This window comes from Saprolegnia parasitica (genome assembly GCF_000151545.1).
Source record: "Saprolegnia parasitica CBS 223.65 unplaced genomic scaffold supercont2.28, whole genome shotgun sequence".
In the NCBI taxonomy this organism is placed as follows: Eukaryota; Oomycota; class Saprolegniomycetes; order Saprolegniales; family Saprolegniaceae; genus Saprolegnia; species Saprolegnia parasitica.
The window spans coordinates 388,555-407,384 of record NW_012156422.1 but is presented as its reverse complement, the minus strand read 5'-3'; the positions used below and the strand labels follow the sequence as shown (position 1 = coordinate 407,384).

General features: G+C 58.6%; 7 protein-coding genes across 7 annotated transcripts; 2 read left to right on the top strand and 5 right to left on the bottom strand.

The window, feature by feature from the left end:
* Positions 1–2,355: 2,355 nt before the first annotated feature.
* SPRG_06923 (hypothetical protein) lies at positions 2,356–3,291 on the bottom strand (the record flags this gene model as incomplete). The annotated part of the gene is made up of 1 exon (XM_012346384.1): positions 2,356–3,291. One exon carries the CDS (start codon positions 3,289–3,291, stop codon positions 2,356–2,358), a length of 936 nt encoding a protein of 311 aa, XP_012201774.1.
* Positions 3,292–4,025: 734 nt separating this feature from the next.
* Positions 4,026–4,938, bottom strand: SPRG_06922 (hypothetical protein; the record flags this gene model as incomplete). Its single annotated transcript, XM_012346383.1, has 1 exon — positions 4,026–4,938. One exon carries the CDS (start codon positions 4,936–4,938, stop codon positions 4,027–4,029), a length of 912 nt encoding a protein of 303 aa, XP_012201773.1. The 3' UTR covers position 4,026.
* Positions 4,939–5,750: 812 nt separating this feature from the next.
* On the bottom strand, positions 5,751–6,595 carry SPRG_06921 (hypothetical protein). The gene has a single exon (XM_012346382.1). The coding sequence runs from the start codon at positions 6,571–6,573 to the stop codon at positions 5,911–5,913; it is 663 nt and encodes a 220-aa protein (XP_012201772.1). The 5' UTR covers positions 6,574–6,595; the 3' UTR covers positions 5,751–5,910.
* Positions 6,596–7,129: 534 nt separating this feature from the next.
* Positions 7,130–12,459, top strand: SPRG_06920 (hypothetical protein). The gene is made up of 14 exons (XM_012346381.1): positions 7,130–7,506; positions 7,555–7,707; positions 7,755–8,073; positions 8,139–8,260; positions 8,314–8,505; positions 8,555–8,749; positions 8,794–9,087; positions 9,134–9,676; positions 9,720–9,791; positions 9,846–10,040; positions 10,088–11,375; positions 11,430–11,531; positions 11,586–11,703; positions 11,752–12,459. The coding sequence occupies exons 1-14, from the start codon at positions 7,144–7,146 to the stop codon at positions 12,350–12,352; spliced, it is 4,557 nt and encodes a 1,518-aa protein (XP_012201771.1). The 5' UTR covers positions 7,130–7,143; the 3' UTR covers positions 12,353–12,459.
* Positions 12,460–13,299: 840 nt separating this feature from the next.
* SPRG_06919 (hypothetical protein) lies at positions 13,300–14,722 on the top strand. Its single transcript, XM_012346380.1, has one exon. It carries the CDS (start codon positions 13,315–13,317, stop codon positions 14,674–14,676), a length of 1,362 nt encoding a protein of 453 aa, XP_012201770.1. The 5' UTR covers positions 13,300–13,314; the 3' UTR covers positions 14,677–14,722.
* A 731-nt stretch (positions 14,723–15,453) lies between these two features.
* SPRG_06918 (hypothetical protein) lies at positions 15,454–15,798 on the bottom strand (the record flags this gene model as incomplete). Its single annotated transcript, XM_012346379.1, has 1 exon — positions 15,454–15,798. The coding sequence occupies one exon, from the start codon at positions 15,796–15,798 to the stop codon at positions 15,454–15,456; it is 345 nt and encodes a 114-aa protein (XP_012201769.1).
* Positions 15,799–15,918: 120 nt separating this feature from the next.
* Positions 15,919–16,572, bottom strand: SPRG_06917 (hypothetical protein; the record flags this gene model as incomplete). The annotated part of the gene is made up of 3 exons (XM_012346378.1): positions 15,919–16,385; positions 16,441–16,499; positions 16,553–16,572. The coding sequence occupies 3 exons, from the start codon at positions 16,570–16,572 to the stop codon at positions 15,919–15,921; spliced, it is 546 nt and encodes a 181-aa protein (XP_012201768.1).
* Between the last annotated feature and the right edge of the window lie 2,258 nt (positions 16,573–18,830).

Here is an 18,830-nt window from a genome sequence, read left to right as displayed (position 1 = left end):
ACGGCGGCAAGAAGGCGTGGGAGCAGTGCGGAGGCAAGGACTACACGGGCAGCACCGAGTGCGTTGGCGGCAGCATCTGCGTCACGCAGGACGAGTGGTACTCGCAGTGCGTGCCCAAGCGCCTGCGCTAAGCACACGATTAGCACCCTATCGATGTAAATGTAGAAATGAATTGTGTATACCATGATGATGATATAGTCATAATGTCCTCGCCATGCTTGGCGACGATGACACTGCATCTGGCCAGCCTCTACTAAGGCAACGATGGCGGTTCTCTGGAGCCTCTTCCAGATCACGCGATGAGTGCTGGCGATCACGGTTCCGTCCCGCATTCATTGCAGCGACGTGTTCTACCTCGATGTGATACAGCGCATTAGGAACATGAGGTCTCGGAGCAGCTCGCCACGCAATGCCTGGACATGCTTGCGTCGTCGCCGTGGACATCCATACCATCTCGACGACCAGGCTTGGCAACGTCATGCACACGCCGGTAATATCATTTCATTGGCTGCTCTTTTTCAAAATATTAGCCAATCACGGGCGATGAAACGCCATCGACGACACAACATTCAAGTTCAGCCGCCCAGACCGGCCAAATCGCGTCTCATAATGAAAGCTTTCGTAGCTGGCACATCGATAGAGAATGCTTTGGAGAGCTCGAAACGCTATGTCTCGTCGGCATTGGCGGTCTGCAGCGGCGTACAGCGACCAACATGTTATTTGTGGCAAACACAAATTACGACATTACCGACGTGACCATGGATAGCACGGTAGGGCTAGCACTTGAAGATCCAATAAATGTTGCTCGATCTTTATTGTAGCTAACAACCAAAGTAATCGTCGTTGTATACCTGTAGTAGTAGCCGGAAATAGCTTGTACATAGCTGCCGTGCGGAGTCGGTTCATACTGGGGCATTCGACCACATTACTGCTCGAGCCATGCCCCCCAGACATTGCCCCCCGGATACACGATACCGCTCAATGTGTTGCACCACTGACAGCCGATGACCCAGCTCCTGTGCCCTGTCCTGTGCCGGCTCGTGTGGGATACACAGTCTGGTAGCTTCTCTGCCTTGCACCTGTTGAAAGATAGGTCAATGTTACTGCGTCCTCTGCCACACAACCTCGCCTCTTGGCGTCTGGAAAACTTCTCACTTTTCAATTTCACTCACATTGTCGACATGAAGCTCATTGTCTCGACGCTCCTCCTTGCGGCCGCCGTCTCCAACGTCGATGCTCACGGCCGCATGGTGTTCCCGCCCCACCGCGGCTACATTGGCAAGCTGCCCCAGTTCAAGGACCTCGTCCCCGCCGACTACTCGGACCACGGACTCAACGCCGGCGGCATCGGTGGCACGTCCGGCGGCAAGCACGGCGTGTGCGGCGACCCGTACAGCGGCGCGCGGGATCACGAAACCGGTGGCATGTACGGTCTCTTCCCGAACCACGGGTCCAAGGTCATCGGCGCCTGCTTCGCACCCGGCGCCACCATGGACCTCAACATCCAGATCACGGCCAATCACAAGGGCTACTTTGAGTTTGGTCTCTGCAAGCTCAACGCCAAGGGCGACAAGGAGACCGAAGAGTGCTTCCAGACGCTGTCGCAGCCCAACGGCGAGAAGCAGTGGCAGCTCCCGGCAGGCAACGATTTTTCAAGATGCAGTACAAGCTGCCGTCGGACGTCAAGTGCGACGGTGACGCGCACTGCGTGCTTCGCTGGTGGTACGTCGGCTGGAACAACCCGGGCGCCGGCATCAACGGCCAGGAGCAGTTCTGGAACTGCGCCGACATTTACATCAGCGACACGTGCGGGTCGGACCCGAAGCCGTCGCCGAGCAGCCAGAACCCGACGCCGGCGCCAGTTTTCCCCACTCACGCGTCGGCGCCGACAAACGCCCCGACGCCGTCGCCTAGCAACGTGCCTAACCCGACGACGCACCTGTATCGCCGACACGTCGTCCATCGGTGAAGCCTAGCGCAAAGCCGCACAAGCCAACCAAGAAGCCTATCACGAAGAAACCTCACACGAAGAAGCCGAGCGTCCATGATGATGCTGCCAAAAAGGTCTGGGAGCAGTGCGGCGGCAAGGACTACACGGGCCATACCCATTGCGCAACAGGAAACACGTGCCAAAAGTTTGACGCGTGGTACTCGCAGTGCGTTCCGTCGAAGTCAACCTACTAATCGACCAATGAATTGTGACAATATTGTGCATCATTTAGCCGGTTGGTAACGGAAAAGAGGTGTCAAAACGGTGGTTTTTCGCTAAACATCCATGATTAAGTCGTTTATCTTCAGTCGAGGGTACCGACGCGAGGACTACTTGGCGACGCGGCAGCTGCCTCGGCTAGACTACTACGGGCACCACACAAACGAGCTAAAAAGCGCGCAGTCCGACTTGCCGTAAGGTACGATTTGCTGTGAGGCCGGCCAGTAACACACGTTTTTCTGTCCATTGCACTTGTCCCCCGGCGCGCCTGTTGGCGGTGACGTACTTGTGCTCGGTGCGGTGGTTGCTGTCGGGCGTGGAGTCACTGTCGGCACCAGCGTTGGTTTCGGCGCCTTTGTGGTCGGCGCCGGCGGGTAGTAGCCACCAGACCCATCGTCCGGCGATGGCTGGTGTGTTGGGACGGGTGTCGGAAACGGGTTGGTGCCGTTGCAGGCGTTGCTGATGTAGATGTCGGCGCAGTTCCAAAAGTGTTCCTGGCCGTCGGGCCCGACACCGGCGTTGTTGCCACCCGTGTAGACCCACCGCAGGACGCAGTGAGCGTCGCCGTCGCACTCGACATTTGATGGAAGCGCGTACTGGAGGCGGAAGTTCTTGTTGCCACCGGGCAGCGGCCACTGCAAGTTGCCATTCGGCTGCAAAAGGTCCACGAAGCAATCTTCGGTCTCCTTGTCGTTCTTGCCGTGCAGCTTGCACAGGCCAAACGTGAAGCTACCGCGGTGGTTGGCTGTGATTTGAATGTCAATGTCAATGACGGCCCCCGGTGCGTAGCACGATGTGATCGCGCGCTCGCGGTACTTGGGAAACAGACCGTACTTGCCGCCGGTTTCGTGCTCCCGAGGCGACGCCTGCGAGTACGGATCGCCGCAGACGCCATGACGACCACCACTTGTCGCGCCGATGCCGCCGGCGCTGAGACCGTCGTCGTCGTAGTCGATCGGAGCAAAGTTGAATTGGTCGAGGCGGCCCATGAACCCGCGCGCCGGCGGTGCAATCATGCGGCCATGCGCGTCGACCGATACGGCAAGAAAAGCGAGAAGCGAGCCGAGATAGATGGACTTCATGGTGGTTAAGTCAATTGCACACTGAGCTGCGAGTGCTGTGGTTGCGAACCGAGCCCTGTATCTGATCCATACGTGATTCTGGGAACCTCAACTCAGGCGAAGAAGTTGCTGATTTGCGCGCGTTCTGTTGCCGCCAGTCGCGCAACCGTGGCGTGCACACTATGCCCCATGGGTATTGATGAACCCATTGAGCTACTGTACCGGTACGAGAGAAAGGGCTGCGAAGAGAGAACGGGCAAGTGTAAAGAGACGACCAAGTTCAACGAGATGTCGAGTCGGCGCTGCATCATAGTCCCTCTATAGGTTTTAACTTCAAGGTCCGCATCCCCGTCAACATCGTCCGTCATCATCCTCCTACTCTTGGCGCCGGCGGTGCGGCCGCCGATATCAGCAGTGGGACGCCGCGCCGTCAAGTACACAACATCTGTTGGTCGTGCACAGATTGTCTCGAGATCTATTTCGTGGTCAACGAAAAGATTTCTATCGGTACTAGAAGCAGCAAGGACTGAAAAAGGAATCAGAAGCATGGCCTTGCCAAAGCATAAAGACCTTAAGACCATCGCCGAGGTATGATGCCACTATAGTGGGAACGGCAGCACGGCGTCCCAATGCATTGGTTGCCTCTTGCAGTCGAGCCTACGAGCAATGATCGCGTCACGTAAAGGACACCCATTTCATTACGCCTTTTATAGCCTTTTCTCTACAATAATGCCACGGATGGCGCCGTGGAGGAAGCTATGGGCACCACACGAACGCAGATTGCTGGATGCAGTCGTCCTTGGGGTACGGCACGACTTGGTTTGTCAGCGGCCAGAAGCACACGTTGGTGTTGCCCTTGCAAAATTCCGACGGCGGCGGCGTTGGTGCCACGGTCGGTACCACGGGTGCAGGCGTCACTGGAGCAACGGTCGGTACCGCGGGTGCAGGCGTCACAGGTGCAACGGTCGGTACCGCGGGTGCAGGCGTCACAGGTGCAACGGTCGGTACCGCGGGTGCAGGAGTCACCGGCGACGGACTTCCGCACGTGTTGCTAATGTAAATGTCGGCGCAGTTCCAAAACTGCTCTTGGCCCGCAGCGCCCCAGTTGTTGCCGCCCGTGTAGACCCACCGAAGGATGCAGTGGGAATCGCCGTCGCACGTGACGCCGCTCGGGAGCTGGTACTGCATCTTGAACACGTCGTTGCCGGGCGGCACGGGCCAGCGCTTCTCGCCACCAGGCTGCGTCAGCGTCTGGAAGCACTCTTCGGTCTCCTTGTCGTTCTTCTCGTTGAGCTTGCAGAGACCAAAGGTAAAGTACCCCATGTGGTTGGCCGTGACCTGGATTTGAATGTCGACGACCGCACCTGGCGCGTAGCAGCCCGTGATGGCGCGGGCCCCGTACGTTGGGAATTGGCCGTAGATGCCACCGGTCTCGTGCTCGCGGGGCGCCGCCTGCGCATACGGGTCGCCACAGACACCGTGGGGTCCGGATGTCGTGGCCGCGATGCCACCCGCGTTCAAGCCGTTGTCGCTATAGTCGATGGGCACAAAGGAGAACTGCGGGAGGCGCCCCATCCAGCCGCGGTGCGCGGGCTTGATCATGCGTCCGTGGGGTTCCGCGCTGTGGAGGATCGCAGCAAGACCGAGCGTCAAGGCAACAAGCTTCATCGTGAAAGACGGTGGTCGTCCGACAGAGGCAATTGGAAAATGAGTCTCGATCGAGATGGCGCGTCTTCTGGCTTGAAGTAGAAAAGGGTGCTGTGGGAGCATGACACTACTTCTGAGTCCATCACGATGCACGTCGCCGAGTGCTCCTATGAACACACGTCGGACTCGCTTGCCCGATGCCGTGGGACCTCGACGGTGTCGGGTACCACCTTGCACACGGGGTAGGTGTTTCTGAAAGGGTTGGGGTTGAAGCCAACGCAACGATGCACGCAGCACGCGGCTTCCTTTTTGCTTCCATGTACTTTGCCATCCCCATCGGTTGCAGAAATGCCGATGCTAGCTCTAGTAGCCAGCACATCCAGAGCAGCTGCCAGAGCCATCGAGGTGCCAGCACACGCCTACGGATAGTGACCACGGAAGAAACTTCGCATCCACATTGGCATCGGTTGATGTTTCGCGTCGGGTACTTCCTCCACCCAAGAAGAGCCATTCCCAGGCAGAGCCACGGTGTTCTGTGAAAGGCCAAGTGACTTAAATAATATTCGTACGTTCAAACGTACAGCAGGAGAGACGAGCGCACCCGTTCGGCTTATATGTTGTTGATGAAAAACGAACGAGCCTTGTCCACCATTTGCATCGCCGCCGCCAACCCGGTGGCTACCCCAAGTCGCTCAAATGTTGAAGTAAAACCTTGACTAGCGACGTGGCATCTCGTCGCCTTGCTGTCAAAGCCGCCACCTACATCGTATGTGCCATAAACGGGTCCCTTCACGCCATCCCACAATCTATCAAAAAAGAAACACTTTCAAAGGGCATTTGCTGGCAAGGAACGCCTTGAGAAAAACCTCTGTGTTACCTTATACTAGGTTTCAAAACTCGGTGCATCGTCGCAACGGAAACGAGAAACAACGTGTGTCATCCACATTCGCTCGCTCAAATGACTTGGAGGCGGTTGAACCACGGCTCGAACCGCTAATCGCGAAAAGAGATGGTGGGGCTTTTGCCACACGTGTGGCTGATGTAAATGTCGGCGCAGTTCCAAAACTGCTCTTGGGCCGCGGCGCCCCAGTTGTTGCCGCCCATGTACCACCAGCGCAGGACGCAGTGGGCGTCGCCGTCGCACGTGACGTTCCGCGGCAGGTTGTACTGCATCTTGAACACGTCGTTGCCGGGCGGTAGGGGCCACTTGTCTTGGCCATTGGGCTGCGCAAGCGGCTGGAAGCAGCCTTCCGTCTCCACGTCCGATGGCTTGTCGAGCTTGCAAAGGCCAAACGTAAAGTACCCCTTGTGGTTGGCCGTGATTTGGACCTCGAGCTTCATTGTCGCGCCAGGTGCGTAGCAGCCGCCAATGGCCTTGGCGCCATACGTCGGAAACAAGCCGTATTTGCCGCCATTCTCGTGCGCACGGGGCGTCGCGCTCGAGTAGAGGTCGCCGCACGTGCCATGGGGTCCTTTACTCGTCACACCGACGCCGCCGGCGCTCAAACCGTTGTCGTCGTAGTCGATGGGCACGTGCTTGAAATCGGGGAGACGCCCGATCCAGCCACGGTGGGGCGGCGTGAGGAGGCGGCCGTGGGCGTCGGTGAGCACGGCGGACGAGGCGAGCACGGCGAGCGACGACGAGAGAAGCTTCATGGTGAGGTGTACAACAATTGGAAAATGAGCTCTCGACGCTGGCGGGCTGGTAAGAATGTCCGTGGCGTTCAAGTACCAGGGTAGCCACTGGCGGTCGTAAATTGTTCGGGCCTGACTCCATCCAGCCGTTGCCATCAAGGCAGTATTCTAGTCACAACTGCGCCGCGTAAGCATGGTAAGAGGTGGGATCCAGCACATCCCAAGCTTCTTCTTGGCGAGGCGTCAACGTTTCAAGAACTAGTTGGTGGGGATGTACCAAAGTTCCCACTCTCGATTCGGGGGCCTCTGCCCTTTCAGCTTTCAGCTGCCAGAGAACATACATGACGGGCGTCATCCGCCTACGGCGAGAACGATGCTACTCCTTGATTCTGTTTCTCATCTGCAGAACGAACTCGATCCAGGTATCGCGCGCATCACCACGCCTGCGTGGCATGCATGGCCCGATGCGTGTCATCCGGATAACATGTCCGGATACAGAACGGTTCCACATGAGCCGGTTACACGACCGGTTCAGATCCAAACCGGTATGCACGACTCGGTTCAATTTCCAGATTGTGGTGACGTGTAGCGATGTCCTCAGGTTGCGCCCGCCGGTGGCTTGCCGCGGCCATGGCGCTGGTCCTGGCGATGACTGTCGCTGCCAGCAGGAAGGTGGACGTCGACCTCACGACCACGTTCCTCTCGTCGCCCGTGTACCCCGTGCTCGAGACGTCGGCGTTCCTCGCCGAGGTCGACCCGCCGCTCTTCTTCCGCTACGTCGACGCGATCGACATGCGCGCCAAAGCGATCCAGCAGAAGGATAGCATCAACTACACGGCGCTTGCGCTGGACGCCGCCCATGACGTGCTGCCGCCGGACGCGACGATCGCCAAGCTGCTGCCGTTCGTTCTCCAGACGCGCGCGCAGTCGCCCAAGATTGAAATGTTCCACCAGGTTACCGAGCGTTCTCTACGCATCTCGTAGCTCAAAACACGTGCGTAGCTCGCCATCGAGTCGGCGTACAAGGGCTGCGGCCTCGCGTACGAAGCGGCGTCGGCGTGGGTGGTCATCTACCACGAGACAGGGTGCGCGACCCGTGTCGTCTGCGCCGCGTCCGACTGGGACAACGCCTTGCTCACGCCGTCCACCGATACCGTACAGCAGAAGGAGAGACGAGTTGGCCTCTCACACATGCGTTCTAGAGCTGCGCGGCGTCGGGCGAGCACGACTTTGAGCTGCATGTCGACCACGTCTTTGACAAGGACGTGGCCAACGCGCCGACTGTGCTCTTGTACGGCACGCTCGGGACAAGCTCGTTCCGCGCCTTCCATAGCAAGCTCGCGCCGCTCGCCGAGGCCAAGGCCGTGCGCTACATCGTCCGCCACGCACCGCAAAACAACGTGGAGCCCGTGCATTTGCAGGGCTACGGCGTCTCGCTGCACATCAAGAACATGGAGTACAAGTCGTTTGACGACTCCAAGACGCCGCACTCCAAGCACACGCCGACGGACGACGACGAAGGTAATAGCCGCCTCGTCGTTGACATTGAGATGGACATTGACATTGACATTGACCCACAATCATAGATGAATTCATTGTCTCGGTGCTGATGAAGAAAGGCGCCGAGACCGGGCCTGCGCTGCGCGCATACCAGCTCGAGTTTGAAGACTTTAGCAGCGTTAACGCGACGGAAAACAACGAAGACGCGGTATCAACGACATAGCACAACACAAAACAGATCGCTAATTCGTCTTGGGCTAGCCATGGCAACTGAACCACCTCGGGTACTTGGCCGCCAGCGATATCTTGGCGTCGACCGACCCGCTGGCGCGCCTCCAGCAACTCGCCCAGAACTTTCCCAAGTACGCGTCGGGCCTCGCGTTGACGACCGAGCCGATCCCGTCCGAGCGCATTGCGGCCATGGCCACCGCCCGCCGCACCGTCGCGACGCAGGTCTGTCTCGACGTGTTGTATCAATGTATCAACACGACATGTCGCATAGCAACTTCTCAACAAGATTGTGGTCAACGGCATGGTCCACGATTTGAGCGACGTGACGTTCAATCCGTTCGACTTTGTCAAGCTCCTCGCGGGCGAAGTCCAGCAAGGCGACGCGCTGCGGGCGTTGGAGCTGGACGACACGACGCTGACGGCGGTCCACAGTGCCATGACGACCTTGTCCACGCAAGCCAGCGAGGTATACTGCGCTCCGAGCACGTGGACCATGACCAGTATCGCTAGGTGCGCGTGCGCGTCCGTGGGCCCGTCGATGGCACGGCGCCGCTGTATCTCAACGCGATCGAGAGCGACGAGATGACCGCCGAGTGGCCCACCGACGTTTCGGTGCTCGCCGAGCCGGCGTGGAACCTCATCTTTCTGCGCCGCGTCATGTACGAAGTCATTCTCGTGCTCGATCCGACGACCAAGCAAGCGGCGAACGTGCTGCAGCAAATCCATTTGTTGATTCTGCGCGGCGCACCGGTGCAGTTTGGTGTGCTCTGGACGTCGCCCGAGCTGCTCGCGCTCGCACCCGAGGTACTAGTCGATCCGATATGTCGTCATACGAGGACCATGCCACTAGGACCGGGAGACCTATGTGCCAGCGACCGATGACAAGGCGCCCGCGTCGGCCTACCACGTGACCAAGCTCTACTTGGCGGCGCGGGACCACGGCCACGAGGCGGCCAAGCAGTTTTTGGATGGCATTGTTGAGCTCGGCGGCGGCGTGACCGTGAAGGAAGCGCTCCTCATCTACGTTCAAGCCGTGACCCACCGCTTGGACCGTGGATCGGCGCTCGAGGCGGCGCGCGACCTGCTCCTTTCCGTGAGCCAGGACGACGGAGTGTGGGCCATGACGGACGTTGTGCTCGCCTCGCAGCTGCCGCTCGACTCGTATGTCTTCAACGGCGTCTTGCGCCGCGACCTGAACCTCCAAGAAGGGCTCATGGCCCACTTTGGGCGGGACCAGCCGCTGTACCAAGAGCTCGCGCGCGCCGGGAAATTCTCGGACGACGCCGACTTGCTGGAAGAGCTGTACGCGCACGAAGGGTTTTACCCTGTCTACTCGAGCTGGCTGGATCCGTCGCAGACGGTGCCCGTGCTCGACTTGCACTTGACGTCGTCGGTACGAGTCCTTTCCAAACGGGCACGACGACGCACGTTTCTAGGTCTGGGACGACGTCACGTATCTACACATGCCGCACACGGCGACCAAGCCCAAGCGTCAGAGCCTTCTTTTGGTACCTCACATGTTTGTGTGTACAATGGGCGTGTGAAGCATCTCTGGCATGTAGATGGTCGATCTGGACACGCCAGCGGGCGCGCGGAGCGCCTACAACGCGCTCAAGACGACGATGGAAACGCCGGACGTGCGCCTGAGCCTCGTGCACCTCGGCACGTCGCGTTCGTCGATCGGGTCGCGCGTGAGCTACATGCTCCATGCCCTTTCCGACTTGGACGATGCGCGGTACTTGGCCATTGTGCTCGAGGTGCGCGCCCTTGCGGTTCCTTCTGAATCGAAACAAATGAGGTCTAGATCTTGCGCTTTTTGAGCAAGGCCAAGTCCGAGTCGGACATTGTCTTGCACGCCAAACTGCTCGTGCAAGTCCATCTTGACGCGAGCCCTGACGAGACGCGCTTGCACGAGCTCCTCCAGTGGCTCGAAGAGACGCCTGCGTACACGCACCCGCTGCCGAGTCTCTTGTCGATGACGAGCCCGACGCTGCTCATCAACGGTCGCCCGCTGTCTCTGGACGACAATATGACGCTCTTGCCGTCGCTTCTCTCGGTGCTGCTGCAGTGGGAAGGCGAGCACCGCAGCAAGGCCGTTGCCCGCGCCTTCTCTGCCCCGACGAAGCGCGATGCGCTCTCGGTGGAGGCCGCGGCCACGATGAGCCAGCGCCTCCAGACGCTGCTTGCGGTCGTTGACGCCTACCTGGCGACGCCGCGGACCGGCCCCGTCTTTCCGACGCTCGACCGCCACACGACATTTGCAACGTCCGCGGCCAGTCGCAGCCTCTTGGACGTCATCGCGTACCTCGACCCGCTCTCGGAGGCGACTCAGCGCGCCAGCGTCGTCTTGCGCATGCTGCGCGACGTGCTCGGCGCCAAGATCACCCTGGTGCTGACGCCGACGCCGTCCTACACGGAGTTTCCGCTCAAGCGGTTTTACCGCTACGCGTGGGGCAGCGCGCCCTCGTTCCGTGTCTTGCCCCGGCCGCCCGTGCTCACGATGAACGTCGAGACGCCTGAGCTCTTTAACGTGCAAATGGTGGCCTCGGATACCGACGTCGACAACATCCAAGGCGACGCCACGGCGCGCTATGCCGTGCAGAGCCTGCTCGTGTACGGCCAGTGCATTGACCGCACCATGGCGTACCATCCGTCGCCGCCCAACGGCCTCCAGCTCATCCTCGAGCGCACGGCCGGCGCCGACGTCCTTCATCGCGACACGGTCGTCATGAAGAACCTCGGGTACTTTCAGCTGCAAGCGACGCCGGGCGTGTGGCGCCTCGAACTGGCCAAGGGCCGTGCGTCCGAACTGTACGAGATGGTCGACCAAGCCGCGTCCGACCACGCGCGCGTCGTCGTGTACGACTTTTCGTCGGATATTACGCAGCTCGACGTCAAGAAGCGACCCGGGTTCGAGTATGCGCGGCTCTTGGAGGAGCCCGAGGACCAGCCGGCGGCGAAGAAGAAGGAAGAGGACGAAGCGACGCAGTCGTACTGGAAGTCGCTCGTCTCGTGGGGCACCAAGCAGCCTGCAAAGGATGCGGTGGCGACGCGGCGTGGCGAGACGATCCACGTCTTCTCGGTCGCGACCGGTATGTCCATGCACCGATGTGATATGTGGATGCGATAATATGGATATGATGTAGGGCATCTGTACGAACGCATGCTCAAGCTCATGATGCTCAGTGTCTTGAAGCGCACGAACAACCCGGTGACGTTTTGGTTGCTGGAAAACTTCTTGTCGCCAGGTACTCCCAGATTCTAGATTCTAGATGGTAGAACTCACATGTGGTGGTCATTAGATTTCAAGAAGAGCGTGCCGGCGCTGCAGGCCGAGTTTGGCATGGACATTCGCCTCGTGACGTACAAGTGGCCCAACTGGTTGCGCCGGCAAACCGAAAAGCAGCGCATTATCTGGGGGTCTATCATACTACCAGATATGCAGTACAATCTAAACTCTGGTTGTAGGTACAAGATTCTGTTTTTGGACGTGCTCTTCCCGCTCGGTGTGCAAAAGATCATTTACGTGGACGCGGACCAAGTCGTGCGCGCCGATTTGAAGGAGCTCTGGCACATGGACCTCCACGGCAAGCCGTATGCGTACACGCCCTTTTGCGACTCGCGCAACGTCGGGTTCCAGTTTTGGCGCCAAGGCTACTGGAAGGACCACTTGCGCGGGAAGCCGTACCACATCTCGGCCTTGTACGTCGTCGACTTGGTCAAGTTTCGGCGCATGGCGGCCGGCGACACGCTCCGCGCCGTGTACGACCAGCTCAGCGCCGACCCGAACTCGCTCTCGAATCTGGACCAGGATCTACCCAACTATGCGCAGCACCAGATCCCGATCCACTCGCTGCCGCAAGAGTGGCTCTGGTGCGAGAGCTGGTGCAGCGACGAGTCGAAGGCCAGCGCCAAAACCATCGATCTCTGCAACAACCCCAAGCACAAGGAACCCAAGCTCGAGATGGCCAAGCGCGTCATCTCGGGCGAGTACTTTAAGGAGAGCTGGCTCCAGCTCGACGACGAAGTCAAGGCCGCCGAGGCAGCGTACGCGACCCGCCACGCGTAGGCACGTACGAGTCGCTTGGTGCAAAGATGATAGTATCAACCAACGATCGCTTGGTGTTTGAATGGGGACCACTCCACCATTCTTCAAGGATCCATGCAACGAGTAGCCCAACGTAGCAGTAGCTTGCAGGCGCTTGGATGCAAGTGGCCTGTGCGGTGCACGGTGCTTCCATTGCTCCAGCGTTGTTGCCAAGACTTGGAGCCATTGCTCTGCTATGTACTACATTTCGAGACATCACAGACAGGACTCTATAGCTGCACCAGCGCCTGACGGTCGATAGAGTTGGATATTGGACGATGGGTGGACCCAACGACTTGCCGCGCACGGCCATGCAGCAGCACCGTACCGCCTGCTACGTCGACGCTCTTGTCTATGCAGATGTTGTATCATCATCAGCATCGGCGGTTCATGCTCGGGAGCCCCACAGCTCCAGCCACCGTTCACGTCCGGCTAAGAACTCTAGTGGCCAAGCTAGCAGCCAATACATAATGCTTGGCTGGATTTTCGAAGCCATTGCGATCTTCCATGGGCTTCATAGCACCATCCACGTTGGCGCCAAATCCAACTGCTTCGTCATCGTACGCGGTGCAGAGACACGGCGTCCGTCGCTGATTGGCTCCATCGATGACGCAGGCAGGCGTCCGTGGTGACAACGACCGTCGACGCACTGGGTCGGATTGGCGTGCCGTACGTACATTGCGTAATGTTCGACCGATTCGTACATTATTCTTACAATCTTCGAGCTTACCCGTACAAGAGGACGGTCGCCGGGTCGAACCAGACGTTTCACTTGATGGCAGCGGATTGCACAATTGAGTACACTTGACAGGCATGCTCGCAAGGCCATTGGGTGGATCGCAATGCAATGTACTGGAATAAGGGAATGGCCATGTTGGCGTCACAAGACACAAGATTGGGTCATGGGTAGACGGAGGCCATTCGTGGATTCGCCAAGCAGCAAGATGGTCCAGGGGCAAAAGGCCGAGAAGATCTCGTGGGCGACCATCCGCGAGCACAGCCGCCAAGACAATGCGTGGATCGTCATCCACCACAAGGTGTACGACATCTCGGCCTTCCACGACCACCCGGGCGGCGTCGTCATGTTCACGCAGGCCGGCGAAGACGCGACCGATGCGTTCGCCGTCTTCCACCCGAGCTCGGCGCTCAAGCTGCTCGAGCAGTACTACGTCGGCGATGTCGACCAGTCGACGGCGACCGTCGACAGCTCGATTTCGGACGACGTCAAGAAGAGCCAGTCGGACTTCATTGCGTCGTACCGCAAGCTGCGCCTTGAGGTCAAGCGCCTTGGGTTGTACGACTCGAGCAAGCTCTTCTACCTCTACAAGTGCGTCTCGACGCTGAGCATTGCGCTCGTCTCCGCGGCCATCTGCCTCCATTTCGACTCGACGTCCATGTACATGGTCGCGGCCGTCATCCTTGGCCTCTTCTACCAGCAGTGCGGCTGGCTCGCGCACGACTTTCTGCACCACCAAGTCTTTGAGAACCACTTGTACGGCGACCTCGTCGGCGTCATGGTCGGCAACCTCTGGCAGGGCTTCTCGGTGCAGTGGTGGAAGAACAAGCACAACACCCACCACGCGATCCCCAACCTCCATGCGACGCCCGAGATCGCCTTCCACGGCGACCCGGACATTGACACGATGCCGATCCTCGCGTGGTCGCTCAAGATGGCGCAGCACGCCGTCGACTCGCCCGTCGGTCTCTTCTTCATGCGCTACCAAGCGTACTTGTACTTTCCCATTCTGCTCTTTGCGCGCATCTCGTGGGTGATCCAGTCGGCCATGTACGCCTTCTACAACATTGGGCCTGGTGGCACCTTTGACAAGGTCCAGTACCCTCTGCTCGAGCGCGCCGGCCTCCTGCTCTACTATGGCTGGAACCTCGGCCTCGTGTACGCCGCCAACATGTCGCTGCTGCAAGCGCTGTCGTTCCTCTTTGTGAGCCAGGCGTCGTGCGGCCTCTTCCTCGCGATGGTCTTTAGCGTCGGCCACAACGGCATGGAGGTCTTTGATAAGGACAGCAAGCCCGACTTCTGGAAGCTCCAAGTGCTCTCGACGCGCAACGTGACGTCGTCGGTCTGGATTGACTGGTTCATGGGCGGCCTCAACTACCAAATCGACCACCACTTGTTCCCGATGGTGCCCCGGCACAACCTCCCGGCGCTCAACGTGCTCGTCAAGTCGCTCTGCAAGCAGTACGACATTCCGTACCACGAGACGGGCTTCATCGCGGGCATGGCCGAAGTCGTCGTGCACCTCGAGCGCATCTCGATCGAGTTTTTCAAGGACTTTCCAGCCATGTAAACGTCATTGGACGCGTCGTAATGCAATAATGTAGTACGACGATGGGTCTCAAGAGAATATTTGGATTGTTTAGCATGTAGAAATACAAGACAGAGTCTCGTGCTGGCAGCCGCAACGTCGTTGGAACAGAGAACGTGAGAGACATGCAAGCCGAATTGACACCCTCCGCGACTCCGAGGCGTCATTTTCAAACATGCGAAGCGGGTGCGTGCACGACAATGATGCACCGTCGAGATTCCTGGTGCAAAGTCCGTCTATATGTATCCCGATATGCGGGCCACGGACCCTAAACCTCCATAGCACACTAATTTCGGAGAAGAATACTGCACAAAGCGGTGCAGCGGAGGTCTCGCCGTCGGAGAGGCTGTTGTCGCGACGGATGATTCAAGGCGCGTACAAATAGCTACCAAGCACCGCCGGTCGCAATGATCTTGGGGACGGGCACGACCTTGGCAGCCGCGGCGCCATCGAATTTCTTGCTCAGGCTTTCGGGCCGACGCGCCACCAATTGCAAATCATTGGAGCCACTATCGAGGCGTCGTTGGATGTCAAGGAAACCTGACGAATCATCGCTTACCACTAGTTTGGACGCCAACCCACAGATTCGCACGGAACGTGGCGCGCCGTACTGGTTGCGATCGCATCTGCTAGTTAACCGGCTCTGCGCTTCGACTCTTTTCGACTACTAGAGAGATAAAGGACAAGTTGATGGACAAGCAAACACAATTCCATTATGATATAAACACTACTGAAACCACGACGCATGTGTGGAATGTATCAAGTCGTTTGTTGTCCGTCTTGCTGAAGTAAGCCCACGGCGTCGACTGCTTGATTCAGTCGAGCCGGGGTTAAAATGCCCGGAGGCAGGATCGTGTCCATGAGGTCTTTGATGTCCTCGGCGCTCTTGAGCGTCAACGTCTCCAGGCGCTGGACACTGGCTTTGATCTCGTCGACGCCCCCGAGACACTGAGCAGCGCCATCAATCTTGGCGTCGAGCGCCGCATGCGAGTGCAGCAGCTGGTCGAATGCCGCCTTCTGCACGCTATCCATGCAACCGCCCTCGTATCTTGAGCGCTTGCCTCTGCCGTCAAGTGCTGCGAGGGACTCGAGCACCTTGTGCATTGTGCTGGGTCGCGTTCGGCTGCTTGACGAGCCAGCGCAGAATCTTGAGCTTGCTGCTCGCAGCGGAGGTTGCCGCTCTGGACCGCGGCTTCGATCGTCCCCTTGTTGAAGCCGTTGTGCTCAAGCCTCCTCCCAGATAAAGTTCATGCCGCACCCGAGGTCCAACGACATGCGGAGGATGTCGACGTGGTTCCGGATCGCCGCTTTGCGCACGATGCGGCGGTGCGTGTAGATCGTTGTCGACCCGTTGGTCCAATAGTAGACCGACACGAGATCGGGGCAGCGGTACGTGGACGCCGTTGGGAGCTCGAGTTTCGAGGCATGGTTGCCATGGTGGCTCGCTTGGGCCGTGATGCGGTGCTCTGCCGCGAGCCATCGAAGCACTTCCATGTCTTCAAAGTCGATCGCGTACACCAAGAGGTGCACCTGGCACAGTCGATGGAGCTCCGACGTGCCCCGTCGAGCGAACCACGGCTTGAAGAGCGCGTGGAAGGCGTCGGCCACGGAGCAGCCGCGGCAGGCCCGACGGAGCGCGCACACGTCCTCCGATACACCGCTGCAAAAGCTCGCAATGAGCGGCAGGAGGTCTTCCGACCGACGCCCTTGGAGTAGCTTGCGATCAGCAGGAGGATGTCCTCCGACCGAAGCACGCCGTCATGGGCGCCAGCTGTTGGCGCGGGGCGCGGGAACGCGACGACGGGCTCTTCTACGCGCAGATTAATAGTTTGCGCCGTAGGATGTTGAATGGTCATACCTTGAAGCCGTGTCGGTCATGTGCTGGGTGCGCCGGCAGGGCCGTCCCCAGTTTGAGGACGACGCGGTCGGCGCGGACACCAGACACCAGTTACGTGGCTTCCTTGAGCAGCTCGTACGCTAAAGGCGCATGACGGAAGCAGTTGCGGCGTGTGGGGCTCGCACGAGCCAGCGTCGCAGAGGACGAGGCATCGGCGAGCGAGCGGGCAAAGTAAGGGTCGTCACGGGGTCGCGGATTTAGTTGTGGGCGTCAGTAGGAACGGCAATGTGGAAATAGGCCAATCAAACACTCCAGATGCCGAAGGCTCTGTGCTCATTGGCTTAAAACCTCCGTGGGCCACCTTCAAACCCACCGAAAGGCAAGGGAGGGGCAAGTAGCCAATCGACCCAAATGGACTAAAGCCTACGGCCTCGGATGCACATATATGCTTTCTGTATGGCACAAACAATTGTCGAGCTCAAGCACTTCCGACCAAGGAACCACAAACACTCCGCACACTTTGCGTTTCAGACCATCACTCTGTACCGGAAAAGCGATCGTCACAGCACGAGCTCACAGCAGTGTAAAGCGGGCACTTGTTCAAATGGCCCGGATATACCGGTGCGAAATGAATGGGAGCACGCTTCAGTTCGCCGACACGAGCACCATGCCTTCTCGAAACGTCGCGCGGTTGAGCACAAGCTTCTTGTTGACGCAGTGCACGGCCATGGCGGTGGTTTGGCCAGCGCGCACCTCCTTGAGCGGCACGCACAACGACTCGATCAAACGTACTACAGCAACCACTCCTCTGTCGGGTGGTCCGAGTACAGGAGCCTGTGTACGACCTCGCGCGAGATATCCCTCGGCGAGCGGGGTCCACCACGGGATGGATCTCTCCGTGCGCAGCTCACTCCCAACGACCAAGTGCTGGTGCCCACTCCCACACATTCAGGCGTAGCACTACGTATGCCAAATCTTTGAGTTAGTTTTTGCTAATTTGATTTCAACGCGAACACGTTTGATGGATTAATTGATTGATTGATTGGCGCTTAACACGAGCGACATCATGACGACACATCGATCGCACGCAGTCTGGTGCTCCATATCGCCTTGTAAGTCATCACGCAGAGCATAGGGGTGGCTGCAATTGACTGCAAGCAACCCACGCTTCTCTAATCAAATGGAGATGTTGTGTACTAGTTCATTTCGTTCGTTTGTATCCGAGTCTCGGAGCGCCTCGAGCATCGCTTGACGTCTTTCGTCAACCATCTCTACCACGTTGTCGACTGTATGTTGGAACGAAGCGCGCAACGTATCGAAATCGACGTCAGGCGATTTGTTGCAGTCTTTGCGTGCCGATCGCATTTGGCTGTACGCGAGAAGCGCCATTTGCACGTAGAGCAGCATCGAGATGCCACTGTCGTTGGGGTTGCGCTGCAATGGCATCTTGAAGTAGACCTCACTCTCGTTCAGCGGCTGCCGACTGTGCGGACAGCTCTTGCGATGCACAGTTGACAGAAACGTGCGCACGTGGGCGTGAATCGTGCGCTCGTGGTGCCGACTGTCGTACGTGTCGAGAAAGACTATCCTTGCCGGCGCTGCCGCAGCTGTGTTGAGACGGAAGACCATGGTCACGCTCCAGTGGTCTCTACATTCCGCAAGACGTGTCATGAGAGATGCATGCGAGCAGAAAGGCTGGTACCCTTGAAGGAGTAGCAGCACGACGATCTCGGTCGAGAGAAGGTCCAGGTATGCTGCTGGCGAATCGTTTCAAATTGACGGGGCGCATGGCCCTCTGCGACTCCGAGACCTCGCTTTCGAACATGCGAAGCGGGCGCGTTCACTACAATGACGCACCGTCGAGATTCCTTGTCCGTCTAGACGTATCTGCGGGGCACGGACCCTAAACCTCCATCGAGCACTAATTTCGGAGAAGAATACGGCACGAAGCGGTGCAGCCCGCGGAGGTCTCGCCGTCGGACACGCTGTTATCGCGACACACGAGTCAAGGTGCGTACTATTGTGACTTTTACTCGAATCGGTATACTCGGCGGACCTCGTTTAGGCGTGTTTATGGGTCCTTGAAACACGCCAAAACGACGCACGGGACCTGTTATTACACTCTTCGTGATGCAACGCTCACCACAAGTCCCGGGTCGCACGACTGCAATACCACACGCAGCAGACAACAAGCGAGATACCGGAGGACCAAATCTGGGAATTTGCCCCTCGCGGGACAAATTCAGCCCCATGCGTGACAAAAGGGGGCTAAGCTGAAATTCCCTTCAAACGTATGTTA